We start from the raw sequence: 23,084 nt of genomic DNA on the forward strand, positions 1-23,084 counted from the left end.
ATAATAGTAGCGCGGGGATCACACAGAGCAGGTTGATGAGGCAAGCCCTGCGTTAATGTATAGTCACCACGAAGGGGATTCAGTTCCAGCCGCTCGTCACCTCCCTCCTATTGCTGAAGTGACTGGCCTGTCAGAATCCCAGGCCCTCTGACAGGACAACAAAGCGGCCTTCTTAGGCCTGACAGTCACTTCCCCATAAGATTGTCATTTGGCGCATTCGGTGCTGGAGTTCGTCTCATGCGGGGAAAATTGATTTAAGCCTCGTATTTGACTTTAAATATTTCTCATCATTGCTCTTCACAACATGTCTCTTCATTTGTTGCTGAATCACATTGTTGTGAAAAGGATTTACGACGCATGGAAACGTAGGCTGTGGCTGCGTCCGAAACCGCATACTGCTCATACTAAACTTCAGGCTGATTTTCATTGAAACGTAGTATGGGTAGTATGCCAAGTATGCGATTTCAGACCCAGCCTTTGATTATGCTCTTGCCCTTGTTACTTCTTCAATGACCAAATAAAGGTACGCCCAATTTCACCTCTTATTACATCTTTCCTCAATACACTAAACCAAACTAACACTCTCCTCTGTATTGTTTAGTATGCTTTTGACTAACAACAGCCCAATAAACAATTAAAAAAACAATTAGTTCTGCTTCATGATCAAGCAACTACTACAGTACATCATATATATTGAAAACCTTTTAATTGAACCTACTACTTATAAGCCTACTTACACTGCATCTGTTATTTAAATAAAAGCAATTCATTATATGAGTGTGGATGTGGATTTTATTTGTATTATCACAAAGAATGGTGTATTGCCACATATCTTTCCATAGTTGCTGTGAAAAGCTTTGAGATAATTCAGTCTCGTGGACCAAAAACTGAAACAACATGTGTACTCTAGACTTTAGTGCTACAGTAGATGATGTTTGCTGTTTTAACCCTTTGGTGAAAGGGCAGTAACTCATTCTCGTGGGATTCTACAGTACCATGAAGACCAGTATATTGTTTTTTTGCGTTGGATACTTTAGAGCACAACCCGTTCACCCACCCCCACCTTTCCCTGAAGGCAGATGCACAGCCCTAGCCTGTGACCATTATTACATCACTTACATGTGCTGATGTCATCAAGGGCGCGTTTCCCAATGCCTTCATAAATTGTGCCGCATGTGAGAGATTCCTTATTTGAATCAGTTGTCCACACCAGTTACAGGGAGCGGGGGAAGAAATGCATTTTGTTCAACGGTTCATTCCAAAACGTAGATTTTATATATGGCCTTTATACCCAGACTGTATTTTATAAAATAAAATATCATAACAAATATATAGTTCTTCATAAAAAATTAATGGGAAAATCATTAATAGTCTGTTAGGTTAAATCATGACATTATTTGGAAAGTGACATTTTTGTATTTTGGCACTGACTGACATACTTACAGTATATAATACTTGGATATGTTTTCAGTTGTTATTAATAGATATTAAATAACAGACCTGAAGTGGACTGATATATTAATTGTTGTACTAAAAAAGCAGTAGATCAAATTATCCTGCTTGTGAATAATAAAAATACAGTGACACTGCCCCCTACAGGAAGAAAATATGAATTGAACTTCCAGAATGTGTCAGGAAGCAATTGCTTTCCTGTTAAAAACAACATTTAGCCAGTAACTAAAAAAACATTATGTTACTTTATGTTGGCATACATCGTCAGTGATATCACACAAAATACATATCCTGAACCTGTAAAAATAAGTTTTACAGGTTCAAAGCTTTGTTGAAAAAAGAAGAAATTTACCGGTGGTATGGCGAGAGCGCAAAGGAGGAGATACGCTCGAGGAAGACGAGTATTAGGCGATGTGCGTCTTCAGCCAGCTGGCGATACGTGGCCACCCGCATTTCCAAGAGATAGCGGATCAGCAGGCACATCGCGCACCAGCTGCTGTACACGCTATTAGTGATGTTGTCAACGACGTCCTTTCCCACCTGCGGCTCAGTAACTGGCAGCCAGTATAACCGAATACGTTTTCTTTTTCTTTCGATAAAACGATCTTAACTATCTGAAGTAAAAAGATAAAAAAATTAATTGGATTAGAGATTATTGTTGTGTCACAGGAGAGGCTGCCAAAATGTTTTCATATAGTTTCCATGGACACATGGAAGCAACTAAAACAGGAATAATAAGCATGTTTAGTCCAACTCGGCCTCAGCCCAGGCCTCATCCCTTACTGCTGTAGGGACCCAAACGCATCAGACATCTCCTCTTCCACTCCCCCTTCTTCTGTCTCTTCTTCCCCAGCTTCTTTCCACCCAGCTGCCAACTCTGAAGAACAGAACCAGGAATGGCCAGTGGGCGAATCGCTAGCCCAGGGCAGAGGCGAGGAACTGGAGGACCAGCACGGTTGAGTCTGGCACAGCCGTTCCGCGGTGGACAGGAAGTTGTCCCTGTACAGCCGCTGAAGGCGGAGGGGCCATTTCGTGGAAGAGCAGCTGTTTTAGTCAGGTAGCTGTGGCGGCAGTTAGGCAGCATCAGGTTTCTAAGATTTTGGAAGGCCAAGCTTGGGTCAGTGCGATCGTTGAAGATGAGATCGATGAGCTTCAAGTGCTTTAGTTTGTGGAAATGTTTGATCTCTGTATACATTACATTTTTTACATCCATTTCTGGATCAGCAATACAGTCGAAGGATTCTAGTATTTATAAATATGGTATTGTACAGACTTTGCCACACGTAAACTGACTGACTTTCAATTCACGTACATCCTGGAACAAAGGGCTCTCACTCAACTAATGCCAGTTTATTGCCAACCAACTCCAGGTCAATGGGTGCACCACATCAAGGTATATTCCCCACATGCAGGGTTCTCCCAATGCCAGCATCAATCCCCAGGTGACGTAATTTTTATGGGAATCCATAAAAGGGCATAAAACAATAAAACAATCAATAGTTATACTGCAACTTTCCAAGAGTCAGCTCTTGCAAACCCTCCTTTTTACTGAACACACCCTGCTCAATATGTTCCATCTTGCCATGTAATAGCAACATCTCTAAAGCTACAAGACTTGAGCTTGTAAGAAAGTGAGATTTCACCCGCTGTTTGATTCGGTTTCCCGCCGGGCTGAGGGTCTTCAGCTTCTCTAGGCCATGGAAAGCTCCACATGCCAGGCTTTCAATCGAGCCGCTCTATGGGAGGCATACAAACAAACTGATTCTCTTCTAGAGCAGTGAGGCAATTTTGGGGGAAAGCTTGTGATTTTCCAAAGTTTGCCTTTACCGGCAGTACAGAAGGAGGCTTTTTTTTTTTTTTTTTTTGCTTTATTCTGGTCGTTTCCAGAATTCCAGAATTCCTTTATCCCACCGGTACTCACCAGGAACCCCAAATCCAGACTTTTGACTTCACCTAACCCCATGTCTAACTCTTTCAACCAATCCCCACATTGTCTGGATCGTTTCTGCAGATAAATCATCTATAATACGACACTTCATGAATAAGGACTCTATTTCTAATTTCAAGACAAGGTCGCATGCATCTCAAAAGTTAAGCAGTAGGTTGTTATTTTGGTCAACATCTCGTAAAACCTCCCTCACCCTTCCTATTCCAGATTCCCAAACGCTGCCAAGCCATGGTCCTATGAACCACAGTCCAAGGCTGGTCAGGTTCCGAAATAAATTCAGAGGTTCTGGTACAATGATTTTAATGGGGTTGGCACTGAGATCCAAAGTCTTAAATCTAGACAAAACTGGGCGGGCCAACTTCCTGATCCTGCACACATTTCGGATTTCAGCAACGTTGTTACGATGCAAATTCAAAGTTTCCAGATGTGATAGTCCCAGTGGCAGACAACAAAAAACATCACCAATGTCATCAGCACAGTCACTTTTGAGATGCAGCTTTGACAGAGGGGAAAACACGGATTTGGAAACTTTGGAAAAATGCAAGCCATTCATTTCTAGTTCCACCAAGCTGCGCAAACCTCAGAATACTCCTGAATCCAAAATAACATCTCCACAGTCCCTGTCAGAAAACAGCCAAGTGCAAACGCCCCAAATGTACCAATCCTAAAAATGCCCCAGATTGTATATTTTCTCATTTCCCCTCTATACTCAACACCTCCAGACTCTGAAACTGTGAGGAGTGGAAGGGGAGGGTCGTGGCACTGCGGACGAGGCATAGAGACCGCACCGAGGGCGAAACTTCCCGCAGTTCAGACTTGAAATCAGCCACAGTATTGCATTCAGCATAAGGGCTCAGCCCAGCAATTTGAGAGCAGTGCATTGTGCTCCCGATGTCTCCATATAGGTCCTCCCCAAAGGCAACACAGTGGTGCATAATCAGTGCCTCAGCTCCACCCTGACCACCATCCCATATGCTGGAGTGAAAGTCACAAAAAGACACAAGTCTCGACATCCTCAACCTTTTTTTGAAAACCGTCCCCCTGACGGAGTACCAAAATAATGTTGCTCACAGTGAATTCAGCTGCAGTACTTCAGATGTTTGGTATCTTGCTTTGGTGAGTTAAGTTTATTTTGAAATTGTTCCTCTATTGGGCCACTCTTGATGCACAGCTTTCTCAGTTCTGACTGCAGTAACAGTGAGGCATGTGGCCAATAAATACAGAAGCTATAAATAAGGCATCTTATACCCTCCACCATACTTCAAACTCAAAAACTATACATGTACATCATTACAACCTGAATATTTAGTTAAAGGCAGAGGAGTGGAATGATAAGAACAAGAAATATATTTGACCATTACATTCTTTTCATGAACTTGCACGTTTAAACATCATTGTAAGAATTTATTGATTTGCATCAGTTCAATTCTAATCAGTTCATTCTTGAGTGGACCTTTACGCCAGACATAATGAAATTCCCATGAAAATGAGACAGGCATGAGGTCACAGTGACCTTGAAAATTGAATCAGTTCATTCTTGAGTCCACATGAAAGTTTGTCGTTCACAAGAATGGGACGGACAAAAGGACAATGGAGGGACGGACGGACTACCGGAAAACATAATGATGTCACCACCGCCCCGTAGGCATAATACTGCCTCCAGGAGTAGGGCTAGGGAAACCAGAGCTCCACTTCACAAATAGCTTTCCTGTGGTCTCACAGAAAATAAGTGAAAACGGTGCACTTATCGGTTTCTAAACGTACGTGTTCTTGTCAGTTTATTTACCAAGATCACAATAGCTTATGTGCTGCACAAATGGGTTGATGAGCAACAGGCTACTACAGACAGGAAATGTCACAGGGCTTGAATAGAGAAGAAGATGAATGAACATACACAAATGACTCACAGACCAACTTCAATATTATAATTTTTTTACATTTATTTTTGTCAATATTTTACAAAAGGCTAAGGAAATCCTACTATTAATTGTGCTTCCAAACAAAGGAAAATGCCTGAACTTTTGACTGTAGAACAAGACTGTAGGTCTAAACTGTTGTATGTGCTACACAAAACATCAGATAAAATGTTATCCACAGACTGTTTTAGTTCAGTATAAATGTGCTATTGAAGTGAAATTCCCTCATGATTTTACTCAAGGTTTTCTGACCAACAAATTCCCTTAGTTCCAACACCATAGTAAGGCACTCATAAAGTTTGCACTGTTCATGTACAGCAAGATGCCCCTTATGGCTACAGTAAATAATACTTTTTTACCCTGAAGAAACAGTGCACACTCGTCTAAAACACTTCTTATGTATAATGATATCAGACCTGGGTTTCAGAAATATTTTAAATGCTGGCATTGTCTGACATTGTCAGGTTACTGACAATTTTAAATGAAACATCTGTGTTCATCAAAATTCAGAACAAAATTCTTCTGTAACATGATTGTGCATACTTTGGTGAGTAATAGATTATGTTTCAGAAATATTGGGGATCATCAGGACTATTGTCAAAAGCATTAAAGCGGCAGTTAACCCAAAATGGGAAATTACCAAGTACTAGTATTACCAAGTACAAGTATTAGTATTACAAGTACATCAAGATAAGTTCACAGAGTTTTCTAGATTTCACAGGTTTACACAAATCTCATGGTTAGGATATTAATGGGTGTTTTGTACGACAGAAATTACACTCATTAATATCTCAACTATGAATTTCAAAGCTGTTCTGCACTTGAGATGGTGTTATTCTGTGAAAGTCTCTCACACTTCATACTCGTCCGCGAGCAGAAACCTTTGGCTGAGATATACATACTTGGCATACTCTGAGAAGAAAGAAGTAGTTTTTGATTAAATGGTGAACAAATTAAGCTCTGTGGACATTTGTGAATAACCATGGCAGTATATTTGAAAAGCGACGTTGTGCTGGAGTTTTCAAATGTAGAGTTTCAGTGCAAGTCAAATCTCGGCAAAACTATCTGGATGGATAGACAGCACTCTGGGTTAATGGAAACATACATTCATTTGATTTTTGGATGAAATGCCCCATTAAGTATGTAACTGATGCTGGTCTAAATGCTATACATTACTTTTGAATCTACCTCGATTTGTGAATTTTTTAAATATAGTGCTAGTACCTCAAGTACTTTAGTAAAGTATGTATAAAATAAGTTTAATTCAAATATCAACATTACAATCCTCCACATTACATCTACAATCGTAACCATGTAGTAATCAAACAATACTAGTCGAAAAAGTAGTCAACAACAAAATAGTATTTGAAAATGCTGAATAAATAAAAACACAACCATAATCAAAACCTAAAAAACCTAAGCAAGTAAAACTAAAATAAGTAAATCTATATACAGAGCTAAAAACACACTCATGAATTTAAATTTTAGATTTCTGTAAAATATTTAAATTTTAAATCCAATTTCACAAAAATATTAGACTTTCCTGAACACACCAGATAAGTGAGATCTGTATATTTCCCCCTCATCTTCAAAATCAATATATTTATTTTGCCTGTGTGACCAACGGACAATCAAGACCCAGGTGATACGAGTGCAATATTCAGGTTCTCCTGAGGGCCATCTCATGTCACCTGCCCTCACCCAAAATTCAACGCTTCCAATTTACAGCAGAATCAGGGCCTCTCCATTCCTAACGACGCGTTTCCCTATTAAACCTACCACAGCCGATTAAAGGCTTTGGCCTCATGTGTCATAGTCATCAAGAATTAACAATAGTCTACAGATACAGGAAAATACACAAGAATGGTCACATTTAAGCAGTTAAAATAAGTTGCAAAGTAGTAAAAAAAAAAAAAAAGACACTACATTCAAACACACGGAACTACAGTAAACAGAGTGTTAATCAGATCCACCTATGCCCACTTGGAGAGAGATGGAAGGTGAGCGTGGGTCGAAGGACAGTGTGGATGGAGGATCACTACGGATGGTTCCAGAAGAATATGTTCAGCCCTAAGCTTCACTCACTCAGGACTGCAATACTCACTCAAACACACCGAGTCAGTGCCCTCTCAGCTGGGACAGGCTCCAGATGGGTAGCAACTAGAAACTAGGCTTGCAACTCAAGGCTAGTGAGTTTGACTGACAGGTGGGGTGCTCCTATTGTACCTGAATTGATTCAGTAAAATATCCACCTGTATAAATGGAGTGTATATACAGTAAAAATGTAATCTGTGTCATTTTTTCTTAATAAGCCTGACTGCGGAAATGTAATGTCACACAAGCTGAACATCTGCAGTATAACGAAGATGATTTATAGATTTAATATAATCTATCCTTGCAGTAAAATTATTAAAAGATTAAGTGGCTGTTAATCTTAACATCTGAAGAAATTTCCCTCTAAATGAAGATCTCCCGGGCATTATCTGCGCTAATTCTCCATCCACACCCCTTATCACACCCCCATCCTTTTTCTTCATCCAGCTCTTAAATCCTCTCCTTCACCCCCCCGCTCTACCACCCCTACTGAAAACAACCTCAAGGCCTCCTTCTCGAACGCCTCCATCTCATCCTCCATCTCATCATTGTCCTCTCCCTCACCCTCCACCATATCCTCCAAAATGTCAGCTAAATCTTCCACAAAATCCCTGAAGGAAATCTTGTCATGGGTGAAAACCCCGTCCACGAAAAAATCCTTGACTAGCTTGCCTATTTCTTCCCCGCCACCGACGCCAGCCGCCTCCATCTTACTCAAGTAGCCTGCGAGGAGAGCCTCGAAATCAGAGAGCTGAACAGGAGCGAGTCCTTCTACTTTGGCACACTCTGCGATACCGTGACACTGCACTAGGGGGCGGTAGAAGTGCTGGAGTTTCTCCCGCTTGCGTTTCCAGTACTGGTTGTGCTCGTGGTGCCGGTGTGAGGGATCCAGTGGGGTCTTGTCTGCTGTACCCTGCCAGTGCCTGTCTTTCTTGGCCTTCTCCTTCTGCTCGCCCACGCCTTCCCTCCCGTTCCTGCTCTCCTCGTGCTTGTGATGACCCTCTTTACTATGCGGTTTCCTCTCCTCCTTCCAGCCATCTTTTTTTCTCTCCCAGTTTTTGTACCACCCTTTCTCCTTCTCCTCTTCCCTCGGTTTCCAGTCTTTCCCGCCCCTCTCTCCGTCTCTGCCCGCCTTCCACTCCTTCTCACCTGCCTGTTCCTTTCTTTCCTTCTGCTTCCGTTCTTTCCCCTCATTTCGTCCGCCGTGCCACTCCCTTTTCCAGTCCTTTTCTGCCCTCCGTTCTTTTCTCTCCTCCATCTCCTTCCACACTCTATCAGCTCCTCTCCCTCTCTCCCCTCCTTCTTTCCAATCCTTCTCTCCTCTCCACTCGTTCCTCGGTTCTTTTTCCCTGCCTCCGTCTCTCCCTCCATTTCTCCGTCCGTGAGCCTCTTTCTCCCCCCTCCACTCTTTCCCCTGCTCCGCTCTCTCACTCCCTGCTTCCCACGGTCTCTTCCCCTTCTCTCCACCTCTCTTCCCCAGCTTTTCCACCTGCTCGGTCAGCCTCCTCTCCATCTCCACCAGCCCCTCTCTCACTCCTTTCTTCCCCCCTTCCTCTGCCTTCATCCCCTCCAGCCTCTTCCTGCTGCCCTCTAACAGAACCTTCTGTCGCTCCAGCTCCTCCTCCAGACTCCCCGCCTGGCTCTTCTCCTCCGTCGCTCCTGCCTCCTCCCCCACTGCAGGGGTCTGGGTGCTGTTCTCTGTTTGGTCAGATGGGGGCAGTGCTGAGGCAGCGATAGGGGCTTCCTGAGAATCTTCCTTGGCTGGAGAAGAGGTGAATGGATACATAATCCACACAGTATGAAAATGAAACCATTATCAATGAGCAATGTTACTAAGGTAAGCTCAGTCACTCTGGCCCTCAGTACCTGTGAGTAAGGTAAGCTTAGTCACTCTGGCCCTCAGTACCTGTGAGTAAGGTAAGCTCAGTCACTTTGGCCCTCAGTACCTGTGAATAAGGTAAGCTCAGTCACTTTGGCCCTCAGTACCTGTGAGTAAGGTAAGCTTAGTCACTCTGGCCCTCAGTACCTGTGAGTAAGGTAAGCTCAGTCACTTTGGCCCTCAGTACCTGTGAATAAGGTAAGCTCAGTCACTTTGGCCCTCAGTACCTGTGAATAAGGTAAGCTCAGTCACTCTGGCCCTCAGTACCTGTGAGTAAGGTAAGCTCAGTCACTTTGGCCCTCAGTACCTGTGAGTAAGGTAAGCTCAGTCACTTTGGCCCTCAGTACCTGTGAATAAGGTAAGCTCAGTCACTTTGGCCCTCAGTACCTGTGAGTAAGGTAAGCTCAGTCACTTTGGCCCTCAGTACCTGTGAATAAGGTAAGCTCAGTCACTTTGGCCCTCAGTACCTGTGAATAAGGTAAGCTCAGTCACTTTGGCCCTCAGTACCTGTGAGTAAAGTAAGTTCTGTCACTCTGGCCCTCAGGGACTCCAGCTCACTCTGGAGGGCAGGTAGAGAAGACAGCTCCTCTTTCATCTTCTCATTCTCTCTCTCCAGCTCTCCGCTCCGGACGCTCTCTCTCCCTTTCTCCTCTGCTTGCTGCAGGGCCAGGTTGAGCTCCTCTTTCTGGGTCTGAGGGACAGAAGGGAGAGAAGAGGTGAGGCTTCAAAACAGCGTGAGAAACAGACTCTGCCAGTTCCTTAACTGGAAGGAACAGCAGGTTCACAATTACATGCTGAGAAGAGAGAGGAGGTACCATAGATGTGTTTGTTAAGGAATAGTCCAACTTTTTGGAGAATTAGTTTTTGCCTGTCTCACCCATAATTAGATAAGGTTGATACCAATTTCATCCTTGCGCACAATGTATGTGGCCTCCATGCAAATGGTGCGATCACTATGAATGGTTGCTGATAGAAGCAATAAAAAAAAGCCCAAAAATACACACTCAAACTAAAATATGCGGATTTGGAAGCATTGTCTGAACTTTTCATTTTTGAGCCAAGCCAACATTAAAAACACAGGTTATGTCACAGCAGCCACCATTTACAGAAATATACCATTTCAGAAGCAAAGTTTGTAAATCGCATCAAGTGATATGGGCAAAAAAAAAAAAAAAAAAAAAAGCTCAAAAGTTCAATCACAGTCCGATCAAAAATCTACCACTGTCTGGGGTTGACTGTTTAAAACAAGTGCTGTATGCAAGAAACAGTTACGGTCAAAAGGTGGCAGTACTGCATACCGGTGACTACCGGCCAACTTCACTGCAGTTGGCTTATATCAGAATGGTTTCTCAGCCATCTCTAATATGCTGTACCGTATTCTCAGGTCTCCATCCAATCCCTTGGTCTACGACATGCACCATGTTTCTCCTGCCTGGACATGCTCTCACATCTCTATGTGTTAGCTTTACATCTGACAATAAACTGATAATTACACATTAAAGAGACGAATGAAGGCAGGCTGGCAGAGGAGAGCACACTGAGAAGAGGTCTAACCTGTAGTTGTGTCTGTAGATCGCTGATTTGCTGGTTCTCTTTCGCAAGTTTATCCAGAAGCTCTGCCATCTCCTGAGCTCCCTGGGGTTCTGCTTCTGCACTCTGAAACGCCTAACCCAACACACACGCACACACACACACACGTACACACACACACGTACACACACACACACACACACACACACACAGACACACAGACACACACGCACACACACGCACACACACACACACACACACACACACACACACACACACACACAGACACACAGACACACAGACACACACACACACACACAGACACACACACACACACACACACACACACACACACACACACACAGACAAACACACACAGAGACACACACACACAGACACACAGACACACAGACGCACAGACGCACACAGACACTCACACACACACACACACACACACACACACACGCACACACACACACACACACACACACACACACACACACACACGCACACAGAAAAGAAAGACGCATGCCTGATGAACATGCCATCTCCACAGTGAGTGGCAGAACACAGAAATAAAGAAAGCAGTGATGGCCTACCTGGTTCCCCTGCAGCTCCGTCTCACTCAGTTCTCTCGTATGAACATCTTCCGCTAAATAAAAACACTCACGTCAGCACTACAATACACACTCATGCCATAACACAATAACACTGCTGTTACTATTACAAGCAGTCACTGCATTTACCATTATAATACTGTCATCTCATGTTGAAATTTACCACACCGTTAGCACAACCGGCTAGCAAAATCCTAAATGCCATACTGCCATAACAGCTAAATGACAAAACCTAACAAAATCACACAGCACAAGTTCATAACACATTATACCATGAAGCATTACAGAAGAGGAGTGATGCATTTTGTGGTATTAAAGCTGAATATCCAGTATTAAAAATTAAGTAGTGATTTCTGGGCACAAAGGCTTTGGATCAATTTCCAGTTCTGGGATCAGAATGGTCTATTGGCCGTAGCTGTAACACCAGTGGGCCTCCGTGCACAACTTTCTTTTCAAACTCTTAGCTACTTCCAGTTGATTTCTGTCCTTAACAAACCCGCTAAACAGCTAATTCAAATAGACTGTGGATCTCCTGGTTCAAAGCTTTTTAGTATGACAGCTGATTAGTACTGGAAGCCGGCTCTGTTGTTCCGTCTTCCCATCTGTCTAAACGGTTTAGGCAGAGGCTGGAGGATTTGTCATTACTGAGCGGCAGGTAAGTGGCAGTTGGTCATGGGAGACCACACCTCTCCCGTTCACAAGCTTTCAAAAATCCATAACCTTCCTGGAGACATAAGATTGACAACAACCGCTCCACAGTCCAACACGTTTTCCAATTATATGTGTGCAGTCTAGTGTTTTTCCAGAAGGGAACCACAGGTGGACATGTTCCCCCTTCTTTACTCTCCTAACAGACTATTCAGCAGAAGAGTTTTAAAGCTGTTTAAAAGTTTTAAAGCTGTTAATTCAAGTGTACGTATACATCGGATCTCTTGGTGCAGGGGGTCAGGACCTCAGAATACAGAATGTTCCAATTAAGAGTTTCTTTATTTTTTTTTAATACTGGCAGATACTGAAATAAAAACTGAACCACAAAATGAAATTCACAAAATATAATTAGACAATGCTTTTATATGAATGTAAGGAAGGAAGAGAGTATGAGGAGGAAAACATAGAGCATTTATAACTACTCTACAGTTAGTCCAGCCAAAACTACAGATGCTAAGGGGGGCATATCTCACAGATTAAAGCTAAATGCTAAGAATAGCATGCAGCAGGCTCTTAATATCCCCAAGCAGCCACTGGCCATGTCAGTGAATTCGCAAGCTCAGATTTCCCACTCTATTCTGCACCTACCATCATCCAGGTCAGTGAAGACACCTGTGGACACAATAAACCTTACTTTTTATGCATCATCATTTTTATGGCGGATCGGATTTCATTCTCAGATTCAGTTGAGTATGATATGTGAATTAATGCCATTAATCCTAAGGTGGCAAGTTGCCACAGGTTTACATTTTGGTTGAGATCTATAACTTCACAAAACAAAATTTTGTTGTGAAGTATTTTTTATTTTTTTAGGAAATCAAATGAAATGACTCATCATTCGGAAATGCGAAAGTATCAAATATCCATCCATCCATCCATTATCTAAACCCGCTTATCCTGAACAGGGTTGCAGGGGGGCTGGAGCCTATCCCAGCATACATTGGGCGAAAGGCAGGAATACACCCACTCACACACTCATGCCTACGGGCAATTTAGACTCTCCAATCAGCCTAACCTGCATGTCTTTGGACTGTGGGAGGAAACCGGAGTACCCGGAGGAAACCCACGCAGACACGGGGAGAACATGCAAACTCCGCACAGAGAGGCCCCGGCCGACGGGGATTCAAACCCAGGACCTCCTTGCTGTGAGGCGGCAGTGCTACCCACTGCGCCATCCGTGCCGCCCTAGTATCAAATATCCAACTTTCCAAAAACAAACCTGCCACCAAGGGGATAAACTTAGATAACAACTGTGATGACGGTCAATACGAACAGTTCTCAAGTTCAGTGATGGTTTCTATGCCCCAACTTCAGCTCTGCTTTTCTTGAGAAACAAGTGTGGCTGCACTGGCTGTCACTCTCACTGGAAGTATGGCAATATCTCCTCGCCGCCAGCAAACAACAACCCGACAAACCGATAGCAGTGCAATAGTAACAATAACACTAAAAATGCATGAGAAATACTCATCCAGTACTATTCGGTCATTGATAACAGTAAGGAAAATGTGTTGAATATCAGTTGTACTTACAATATGATCATGTGACTTACCTGAAAATACAATGGTGCCAATGCCAAGCAAAAGCAGAGCTCCCAAAATGCACTTGTTGAGAGTGAAGCCTCCATCCTCATCGCCCTCTCTGGGCCTCAGCCGGTTGTCTTCCTCCACCTCATCGCCCTCCCTCCCCAGCTCGTCCAAGGGTCCAATCGGAAACACTTTCCTCTTCCTCAGCCCCTCCCCCTCGGGGCCTTGCTCCGCCCCCAACTCGGAGTCATAGGGCAATTCTACCCAAGAAAATGAGAAGTTCTGGAAATTAAACAGCCACCTCAAAACCAGCAGACTTTGAAGCTCTTTTTTAGTACGACAGCTGATTAGTACTGGAAGCCGGCTGTGTTGTTCTGCCAGCCCATGTCTAAACGGTTTAGGCAGAGGCTGGAGGATTTGTCATTACTGAGCTGTATGTAAGTGGCAGTTGGTCACGGGAGACCACACCTCTCCCGTTAGCAAGCTTTCAAAAATCCATAACCTTCCTAGAGACTCATGACTGACAAGAACTGCCCCACACTCCAACACAATTTCCCAATTAGGTGCGAGCGGTCTAGTGTTTTTCCAGAAGGGAACCACAGGTGGACGTGTTCGGCTTTCTTTAAACTCCGAACAGAGTACTCAGAAGAGTTTTAAAGCAGCACGGATTCAAGCTGGCACAAGCCTCCACGAGCAGGCTCCTCAAGGAATATCATCACAGGTCTGGACACCACAAATAAAGCTGCCTGCTACACTCTCAGTTAAGTGCTGATACTACAGTCCCCTGTGTCTTCTATTTTTGCTCCAGCAAACTCTAATTACTTTGCAAATCCTTAACTGAACCTCCACTCCAGTGAATTACTTCCCATTTTCATTTTCATTTCCACATAAAAGCCAACATGATCCACTATATACTAAATACAGTACTGCACTGACAGCTGGCACGGAAAACATTAATAACTGTATGTGCCCAATTAGTAGTTGTATATGCACAATTAAGTTGAATTCCACTGATGCATTAGCCTCTTATGAGCAATTATATGCAAATGATATCAGCCTTATTGTTTAATCAGCTAATTTTCCATAACAAATTAACAGAAATGTTATACTCTCGGGTAACCAAGGCAAGCCAGATTAGTTATATTCAATAATAAAATATAGATCCAATTTACTGCATGCCGCAAAGATTCAAATTGCAAAAAGGTTAATTTAAGAAGCATTACAAAGCATTTTGGAAATGTACTGAAAAGTGCAGTACAAAGAAAAGCTATAAATATTTTTTTATAAAGCCACAAAGTGCGGCTGTTTCCTGTAACTGCCCATCTTGCCTATTTAGATAAACATTTGGGCCACTGGGAAGGCCAGGACGATGATAAGCAATGTAACAGATATTGCATGGCGCTCTGAGGAAAGGGCTCCCTCCTGCACGGAGAGCACAGTGGAGAGAAGAGAGCACATACAGGAGAACAGCGACTCGCTGCAGAAGCTGAAAGAATCCGTGTCTCAAAAAAAACCCAAATTAGATATGGCAGGACAATGCAGTCTGATGTGAATGCTCTTCCACTTTCTCCTGGAAAATGTACACAAAAAAAAAAAAAAATCATGCTCCCCATTTGCATGTGCCAATTTGCATGCACCCTTTCTTTGTACACTCCTCCTACCAGAGATTCCTCGTCTCGTCAGCTTCCTTTCCCAGATATGGAACATGTCCTTGACCAGCTGGTCCACCAATTGCACTTAAACACAAACACGACGAGCGTTTACCCGCCCGCTCAGTCAGGGGAACAGGGAGGGGCTAGATGTGTGACATTAGACCTTTAAATCAGTTACTGAGTGAACAGTGCAATATTCAACTGAGCCGCGAGAGGAAACTCCTACACCTCCTGCATTATTAACTTTGATTGGTATGTGTCGAGTGCCCGCTCCATCAGTGTCCATACCTGCTTGTTTCCCAACATCAGACACTTTTCTGGCCAGCTCAGAGCCCTCTTCTTCCTGCTGAAGCCCCGCCCCTCCGTGGGAATCAGGGCTGATTGGTATGTGGCTCTCGGGGGAGGAGCTTACGTGGGTGTACGTGTCAGAGAAGGTTTCAGGCTCATGGCTAATGTGGCTGTAGCCCTCAGGGTGGCAGCCAAAGGAGGGTGAGGGGCTTAACAGGGTGGGGCTGGGAGGGGTGGAGCCATCATTGCTCTCAGGCGCAGTTTCCTGGCAAACCTGCAAATTCAATGCAAACAAAGGTGTGTGTGTGTGTGTGTGTGCGTGTGTGTGTGTATGTGTATGTATGTGTGTGCGTGTGTGTGTATGTGAGTGTGTATGTGTATGTGTGTGTGTGTATGTGTGAGTGAGTGAGTGTGTGTGTGTGTGTGTGTGTGAGTGAGTGTGTGTGAGTGAGTGTGAGTGTGTGTGTGTGTATGCGTGTGTGAGAGTGTGTGTGTGTATATGTGTGTGTGTGTGTGTGTGTGTGAGTGAGAGCATGTGTGTGTGTATGTGTGTGAGTGAGTGTGTGAGTGTGTGAGTGAGTGAGTGAGTGAGTGAGTGAGTGAGTGAGTGAGTGAGTGTTTGTGTGTGTGTGTGTGTGTGTATGTGTGTGAGTGAGTGAGTGTGTGTGTGAGTGAGTGAGTGTGTGTGTGTGTGTGTGTGTGTGTGTGTGTGTGTGTGTACGTGCGAGTGTGTGAGTGTGAGTGAGTGGAGGGTTAGACCTGCTTCCTGTGGTGTGCATTTAACAGAGCGCGGTGGTTTTGTCAGACAGAGCAGAGAAGGGGGATGGATAACGGGTAACGTGCTGACCTGCAGGCCCTCCTCAGAGCGAACATCCTCAGTCTGCGCTGCGCCGCCGCCCGTCTCTGCCCCTGTCACGGTCACACAAGGCAGGGGAGCGGTCACAACACAGAGTAACACGAAGCACCAACCGCCCGCAGCGCTGCGCCCGCATCCCAACACACCGGGGCCGGGATCCATTCCATTTCTGTTCAGTCAATTCAGGAAATTGAACTGCCAGTGAAAGCGCGCGTAGCGTTCGACGACGTTCATTTCCCCAAACTGACCGAAACCGAAATGCACAGCAACAGCTGAAGTGACACGCATCACCACTGACGATCCGCTCTCTTGACTGAAAGGCGCTGGCTGGCATAAGCAGATTTTCCACACAGCGCTGAAGCAGCGCGCACAGCAACAGCAGCACAAACAGGCAAACCGCAGAATACACAGAAAGAGAGCTGACAGAGATCAGTGTATGGAAATGAGGGCTGAAGGCACATCAAAGCAGTGAAACTGATGGGGCAGGCAGAGCCGCGGCCTACCTGTCACTTCCTGTGCCGAGACAGGCGTGTCTGCAAGACCTGCCTTCACTTCAGCTTCTGGGCCAATATTTTCAACAGCAGGTTCCTGATGGGTGAAGACATGTACACAAAACATAAATAAATATGTATATTCTGTATATCTGCTGTCGAGCTGAACTAGGACTACACCTCAAGTATTATAGGAGCCAAGGGGTGGTAAGGTACTTGAAATATTAAAAGTTCAGAAGCAGGATCATTAATGTCAACTGCCGTCATTATGGGGGGGAGGGGGAGATGTAAGAATCACAGAATTCTCTAGAACAGTGGGCTCTTTCCAATCGCTTATTATTCTCCTCCTCCTAGCTCAAGAGGCAAAAAAAGGAAGTAGGAGAATACGAGGCAATCAAGAAAATGTGAATTAGGCAAATGGAATGTCCTTCAAGTGCCAGTTGGAAGCCATGTCTCCTGCAGACGTGGCAGATGGGGAGAGGTGGACGCACAGGGCGATCATTTATACATCACGCCTAATACTTCCGCAAGGGATGCGCCCCTGTTTCCTTGCTCAAAGGAAAGGTCGGGAGCCACCTAACTTCCACTAGGAGGAACTTAAAAGGTTGGAATGTCGTTAATGATGCCGAACCCCAAATTACTTCTGGGTCAGGCAATGGAAAAGGAGATATGAAGTGAAAAAATAAGCGGTTGGAAAGAGCCCAGCAGCTCCCAAACCACTCCTGGGGCACCCCCAGCATTAATCAGGTATTTGGTGTGTTCCACCTCCAGCACACCTGCTACAACTATTATTAGCTGCATCGGGTGTGTTTGAGACAGACTCCATCAAATCCGTGGATCTGGACGTGGGTACTCGATGAGAGGCTTGGGAGTCTACGATGAAACGGCGAGGAATCAGCATTACCTGTAGGCCCTGCTCAGGGTGAACTTCCTCCATTCCTGCTGCACTGTCATCAGTCAGTTTCTCTGTCTCCTTGCCTATTAAAACACACAGCACAGCCATAGTGGGCGGCCTGTAGCGTAGTGGTTAAGGTAAATGACTGGGACAGGCAAGGTTGGGGGTTTGAGTGTAGCCACAATAAGATCCGCACAGCCGTTGGGCCCTTGAGCAAGGCCCTTAACCCTGCATTGCTCCAGAGGAGGATTGTCTCCTGCTAATCAACTGTACGTCGCTCTGGATAAGAGTGTCTGCCAAATGCCAATAATGTAGTGTAATTTCTTAACACAGGCAGCCACAGTGCACAGGCACCAGCTTCCTGATACAGGTAATTTAGATTTTTATATACTATGAATTATTTGCTGAATACAGGGCTTGCATGTTTGCACATAATGTATATATAATGCGAATGTGACATTTGTGTTGTGCAACTGCTTCAATGCCGTTAAATGCATGTGGTCGAATGAGTAATTGGGAGTCAATCGAGGCAGAATTCATTGGCTGTAATGAAAGCCAGCATACACATAGTCCTCCGTGAAAACGGTTTTCAGACCACTGCTCTAAACAAACAAGCAAAACACAGAACTTCTGTTCAGATGGAAGCCCTTTAGCCTTCCCCCTGCCAACTAGCTAAAGGATGACTGTAGTGCAGCACTACACCGTTTATTCTTCATTGTATCTACTTAACATAATCAACACGGCCAATTAATGAACAGCTTACACAAACAAGAACGAACACTACATTTTAATCTAATTGGTCTGACAATTTATTTTGTGTTACTATGATGAAAAATGTAAGCAATACCAATTAGATGTTGCTAGGCCTGTGTGAGCCAATTAACCTTGCTGTAAATGATGAGGTTGGCCACTGCACCTTGTGACTACTGTTGCATGAATTATTAATTGGAGACATTTAGTCAAGAAAACACCATTATGACTGTACTGTAGGCACAACAAAATGTTCCTCTTCTTTTTCTTTAGCCACTCTTCCTCACTGCAGCTCTCAAAAGAGCACTGTAAATTATCCAACAGTATGTTCCACAAAGCCAACTAAATGCAGATGCCTTAGTATTTAGCATTTTTTAATGCTAAACTTTATAGGCTAGCTAGTAAGCTACATTACGTTGTTGGATATCACTTCAATCATTGGTTTGGCAAGTACCATAGATTAACCAAGCAATGTTATTTTTCTTGTGTAACATAAAAAGAATAACATAATAAATATATGAGAGGAGTTTCCATTAGCAGATCTGCTGGTGAGGCAAATGTTTTTTTTGTTTTTTTTTTAAATACACCAATGTTCACTAATAAAAATGGCTTCTATTTTCACAAGTTAAATAATACAAATTGACAAATTTCCATCATAGTCTTAAAGATGAGGAAAGTATACTTTAGACAATAAATCAGCACAAACACATACACAGTATGCTGCGCAGATGAAAAGCACACCAAAGCGTTACCTGTCTCTCGCAGTGCCAAACTGGGTGCGGCTGTCAAACTTTCACTCCCCTCAGCTCCTGGGCCAACATTTCCAACGGCAGGCTGCTATAATGAAGGGAACAACATTCTAGTTTTTGCTGGGAAATACAATTGATGCCTGCCCACATATATAACAAGGACAATCACACACCACCACCACCAACCCCCCCCCCAAAAAAAAAATAACACACACTCGCAAGTGTATACCTCAGTGGGGAAGACAGTCCAGTTGTTGCTGGAACTGTTACTGTCGGTGATGTTGCTGCTATCAGACATCACCCCCCTAGTGGCTTGGCCCAGCGCCTGCTGGACAGACATCAACACAACAATCTGCACATTATCTTCTGTGCATTACAATTGGGTCCTTAACAACAGAGTCTTTTAACCCAGAGCATTTTTCACAGACAAACGTGAATCTGAGGGCACATGGCATTAAAGCATCTGGCTGCACTTGTCAAAAGAATTATGTATTAATGAGAAGAACAGACGACACGTCCCTATAGGTACTTGGTATAGGGACACATTTGCTGTAATCTGCATTTTGCTGCTTCATTAGCAGTTAGTCTGTGTTCTGCCTGTTCTAGCTTTTTTTACTGCTCAGTGAATGCTTTGGCAGAAATAGCGGTTACTAAGGAAGTACCCGTCACTGGGGAGACCAGTCTGGTAAGGCCAGTGTAGCTGAGCTGGTGAGATAGATGGGACATCTAGCCTAAGAAGTGGACACACAGAGAAACTAAACTATTTTCCTGATGTGCTTTGAAAGGAAAGACAAAAAAAAACAAAAAACCTTTGCAATATATTGTAAAGTTTGCCAGACAGAGCAATGGGCGATTTCAAAGACATAAACACATTGTAATATACTGTATATCTATTGTATCAATCAACCAATTCCATCATCGAAATGCTTTGAAATACAAATATATGAAGCAAACAGATAAAATGATTGAATTGTGAAAATACAGGAAGAGAAAGAGATTGTGATGAGAAGAAGATTCTGTGTTTACATTTGAGGTTTGTTTTTGTGTTTGTGTTTATACGTTTAGCCACTTTCCTCTTCTGTGATGCTGTCACATGCTTCCTTTGTCTATGCCTGCCAGTCCTTATCTTTCGGTCAGTCTCGATTCAAAAATGACCAAAAATGGTAAGACCAGACGTCGAGCGGAGTAAGGACGTGTTTTAGGCCTAACGGTTTTCCGAAACTGAAGTCAAAACAGGTATAAACTAGTTTTGTCTCTCACGCTCAGTCTGTACGCCAAATGCTTCCGTGCATAGGCTGCGCGTGTCTAGCCTACAGTTAACATTTGCATGTTTGTGACAGTATTGACAAAAGGGGAGTGTACTCTGAAATGGCTAAGAAGTCCTGCAAACTGAAAACTCACGTCTGTCGTACAAAGATACAAAGTAATTTACGCAATACCGTTTACATACCAGTTACCACTATGAGAAAAATTGGTAAGAAATCAATTGATAGATACTTCTGTCAAGTGTCTTAAGCTGAGTAGCTTTTCTCTTCGCATTTGACGCAACAAACTATCTTTCAACGGAAAAGGGCGGAGACATTTATTATACGAACGAGCGAGCTATTCAAATTGTGCGCAATTGCATAAAAAATGAAATGCCACAGGCTTACCGTGCTTTCGATCTTAGTATAATTGCTCCGATACTTCCCCTTAGCTGAACAGGTAGCCACTAGCCAGCAAGCTAAACTCTTTTCACGAACTTCACAACTCCGAATAGAAGGTTGACGGACTTACCTCGTTGCCAACAGGGTAGCGAGATTCATCAAGATCCTGCCTCCCTAAAGTTGCATGAACCAATCGAACTGTAAGTGTCTTGCGGATCAATTGATTGACATTCGCAGGTGTTGGTGAATGGCTATAGATACACTTTCAAACATTGAAGAAACTCAAGACTGATTACTCACACTTAAGCTTACACATATTCAACGAGGCATATGACACGTCGGCATTGCTATATTTGTAGCAAACTATCATTAGAGTGTTAAGTATTTCAGTTCCGTTCGGGGTTTTTGTTAAACAGTTGCACACCCTTAAGTAACCAAACACGACTGAATCCAAAATATAACAGCATACATTGTTATATTATGACGCTTTGCAAACCTCAAACCATTATTCATAAGCTCCGTAAAATGTATGCTTTATTGTAAACGGCAATAACAAATCATTTCCTGAAATCCAACTCAAATTCTACTTTGATGAAACAGAATATCGTAGTCCATAACACTCGAGTATGATCTTAAGATTCACAAAAAAGTCAAACAACATTGCGAAACATTTGTCATTTTTATTGTTTCATGTATGAAAAGTGAAAGCAAATACTTTCACAGAAATGTATCACTGTATTCCTTTTTAAAGGGTCAATTCACCGCAAAATACTGCCGCTGTTGTGAAACCGCCCTGAGACATCCAGCCTTGCTTTCCTCAGAAATAAACCAGGAAAGGAGAACAAATGAGCTTCACTGGAAAATGTGCGGAAGGCTGAGCAGAGAATGCAATACTGCAGCTGCCCACAGGATGTCGAGTTAAATCAACTCATCGGGGCCCCAGCTCCTGGAGCTTAGTAAATGACCTACTTCACACTAGCGTTTTATCATTGTATCACACTGAATTTCTTTACAGCCTAAAGCCCCCATAGCATTATTACTTTCTTCATTTTTTACATAGCGTGGTGCCCTACCCAATCACTGTCCCACTCTAATTCACTAAACAAACATTCAGTGTCAAAACTGCAGGTTGTCAGTGGGGTTATCATTTTCATAACTTCCATTTGCGCTTCTTTCTGCCGTGACTAAGAGTCTTCTTCTGCACTCTAAAGCTGGGTCAGGTTGTCGCACACATCCACCACTCCAGACTCAGAGGCCTGACCTTGGCTTCGCATAAAGGAAGTTTGCAGTGCATCAATATGTTGAGGGGGGCGGGGGAAGATATTTGAGTCTTCAATACTGACAACAGGAAACGGCTTTTCCCAACTATAGTCATCCAGTCTTCAAGGTGTGAGACACTGCAACAGAAAGGAACAGATTAAGGCCTTATTCTTCATCCAAATCCATCAAATGAGGGCCAATCAATATTAACAGAATATTAGCCCTTTCACAGGATTACTTCTTTTCAAGCAGTACAGAAAATGGGCGTCAGTTATGCTACGTATTCCGTGCAGCCAGTTTATAGAACAAGGCCCAACTGCATAAATTCCCAAGTATGCTGCTTAAGGGTGTAGCATCTCCCCATCAATCATGCAAACCCAGTGATGGGTTATAGTTACCACTCACTGAAGCCTCCTCTGACGTATTGCGCCACAGTAGTCCTCTTAACGCCGTGCTAACAACACTACGACCGCACTCACCTCAGCATTATTCCAGGAGTGGCTCATCCCAGGTTATGAAATTGGGAGAGATAAAAGTAAACTGATGGGGGGGGGGGGGGGGGTTTGACGCTCCAAGCCTGACTTCTCTCAGTCCAGGATTTCCTTGATGCACCAGCAGCACAGCAGAAAGTACATGCACTCTTTGAGAGAGCGGATGATACCGTAAGCGAAGTTACCGCCGAAAAAGTTCTTGCCGCGACCGAAGCCGCCGAAGCCGCCGTCCCGCCCGATCCCGAAAGCGCCGTCGCGACCGAAGCCCAGGGCGTCCCGGAGGTTCTGCCCCACCGAGGTGGCGGGCATGGCCTGGGGGAGGGGGCGCTGCGGGTGCAT

At 43.8% G+C, this 23,084-nt stretch overlaps 2 protein-coding genes and 1 pseudogene across 8 annotated transcripts; all 3 read right to left on the reverse strand.

Moving 5' to 3' along the window:
- Positions 1–1,800: 1,800 nt before the first annotated feature.
- On the reverse strand, positions 1,801–4,335 carry LOC133132966 (uncharacterized; annotated as a pseudogene).
- A 980-nt stretch (positions 4,336–5,315) lies between these two features.
- On the reverse strand, positions 5,316–21,137 carry pbxip1b (pre-B-cell leukemia homeobox interacting protein 1b). Of its 7 annotated transcripts, none has more exons than XM_061252031.1 (14): positions 21,001–21,137; positions 19,578–19,673; positions 19,352–19,433; positions 17,859–17,932; positions 16,967–17,051; positions 16,455–16,516; positions 15,608–15,881; positions 15,329–15,403; positions 13,694–13,927; positions 12,733–12,756; positions 11,419–11,471; positions 10,844–10,954; positions 9,797–9,980; positions 5,316–9,171 (listed from the first exon to the last, which is right to left on the reverse strand). In XM_061252031.1, the coding sequence occupies exons 2-14, from the start codon at positions 19,644–19,646 to the stop codon at positions 7,850–7,852; spliced, it is 2,649 nt and encodes an 882-aa protein (XP_061108015.1). In that variant the 5' UTR covers positions 19,647–19,673; positions 21,001–21,137; the 3' UTR covers positions 5,316–7,849. The 7 variants fall into 7 exon arrangements, with proteins under 7 accessions (XP_061108015.1, XP_061107989.1, XP_061108024.1 ...); XM_061252005.1 differs by having other exon boundaries at positions 19,352–19,436; XM_061252040.1 differs by having other exon boundaries at positions 19,578–19,676; positions 21,001–21,089.
- A 1,704-nt stretch (positions 21,138–22,841) lies between these two features.
- Positions 22,842–23,084, reverse strand: lenep (lens epithelial protein). Its single transcript, XM_061230971.1, has one exon. The coding sequence runs from the start codon at positions 23,082–23,084 to the stop codon at positions 22,842–22,844; it is 243 nt and encodes an 80-aa protein (XP_061086955.1).

This window comes from Conger conger, chromosome 1 (genome assembly GCF_963514075.1).
Source record: "Conger conger chromosome 1, fConCon1.1, whole genome shotgun sequence".
Classification (NCBI taxonomy): Eukaryota; Metazoa; Chordata; class Actinopteri; order Anguilliformes; family Congridae; genus Conger; species Conger conger.

Bases quoted from the DNA above. Each gene is read 5' to 3' on its own strand.
- pbxip1b (XM_061252005.1), bottom strand. From the start codon at position 19,646: ATGTCTGATAGCAGCAACATCACCGACAGTAACAGTTCCAGCAACAAC. The intron at 15,404-15,607 runs GTATGGACACTG...TTTGTGTTTAAG, and splicing joins TGATGTTGGGAAACAAGCAG to TGCAATTGGTGGACCAGCTG. The intron at 13,928-15,328 runs GTAGGAGGAGTG...TTTCTTGGGTAG, and splicing joins GACGAGACGAGGAATCTCTG to AATTGCCCTATGACTCCGAG.
- lenep (XM_061230971.1), bottom strand. From the start codon at position 23,084: ATGCACCCGCAGCGCCCCCTCCCCCAGGCCATGCCCGCCACCTCGGTG.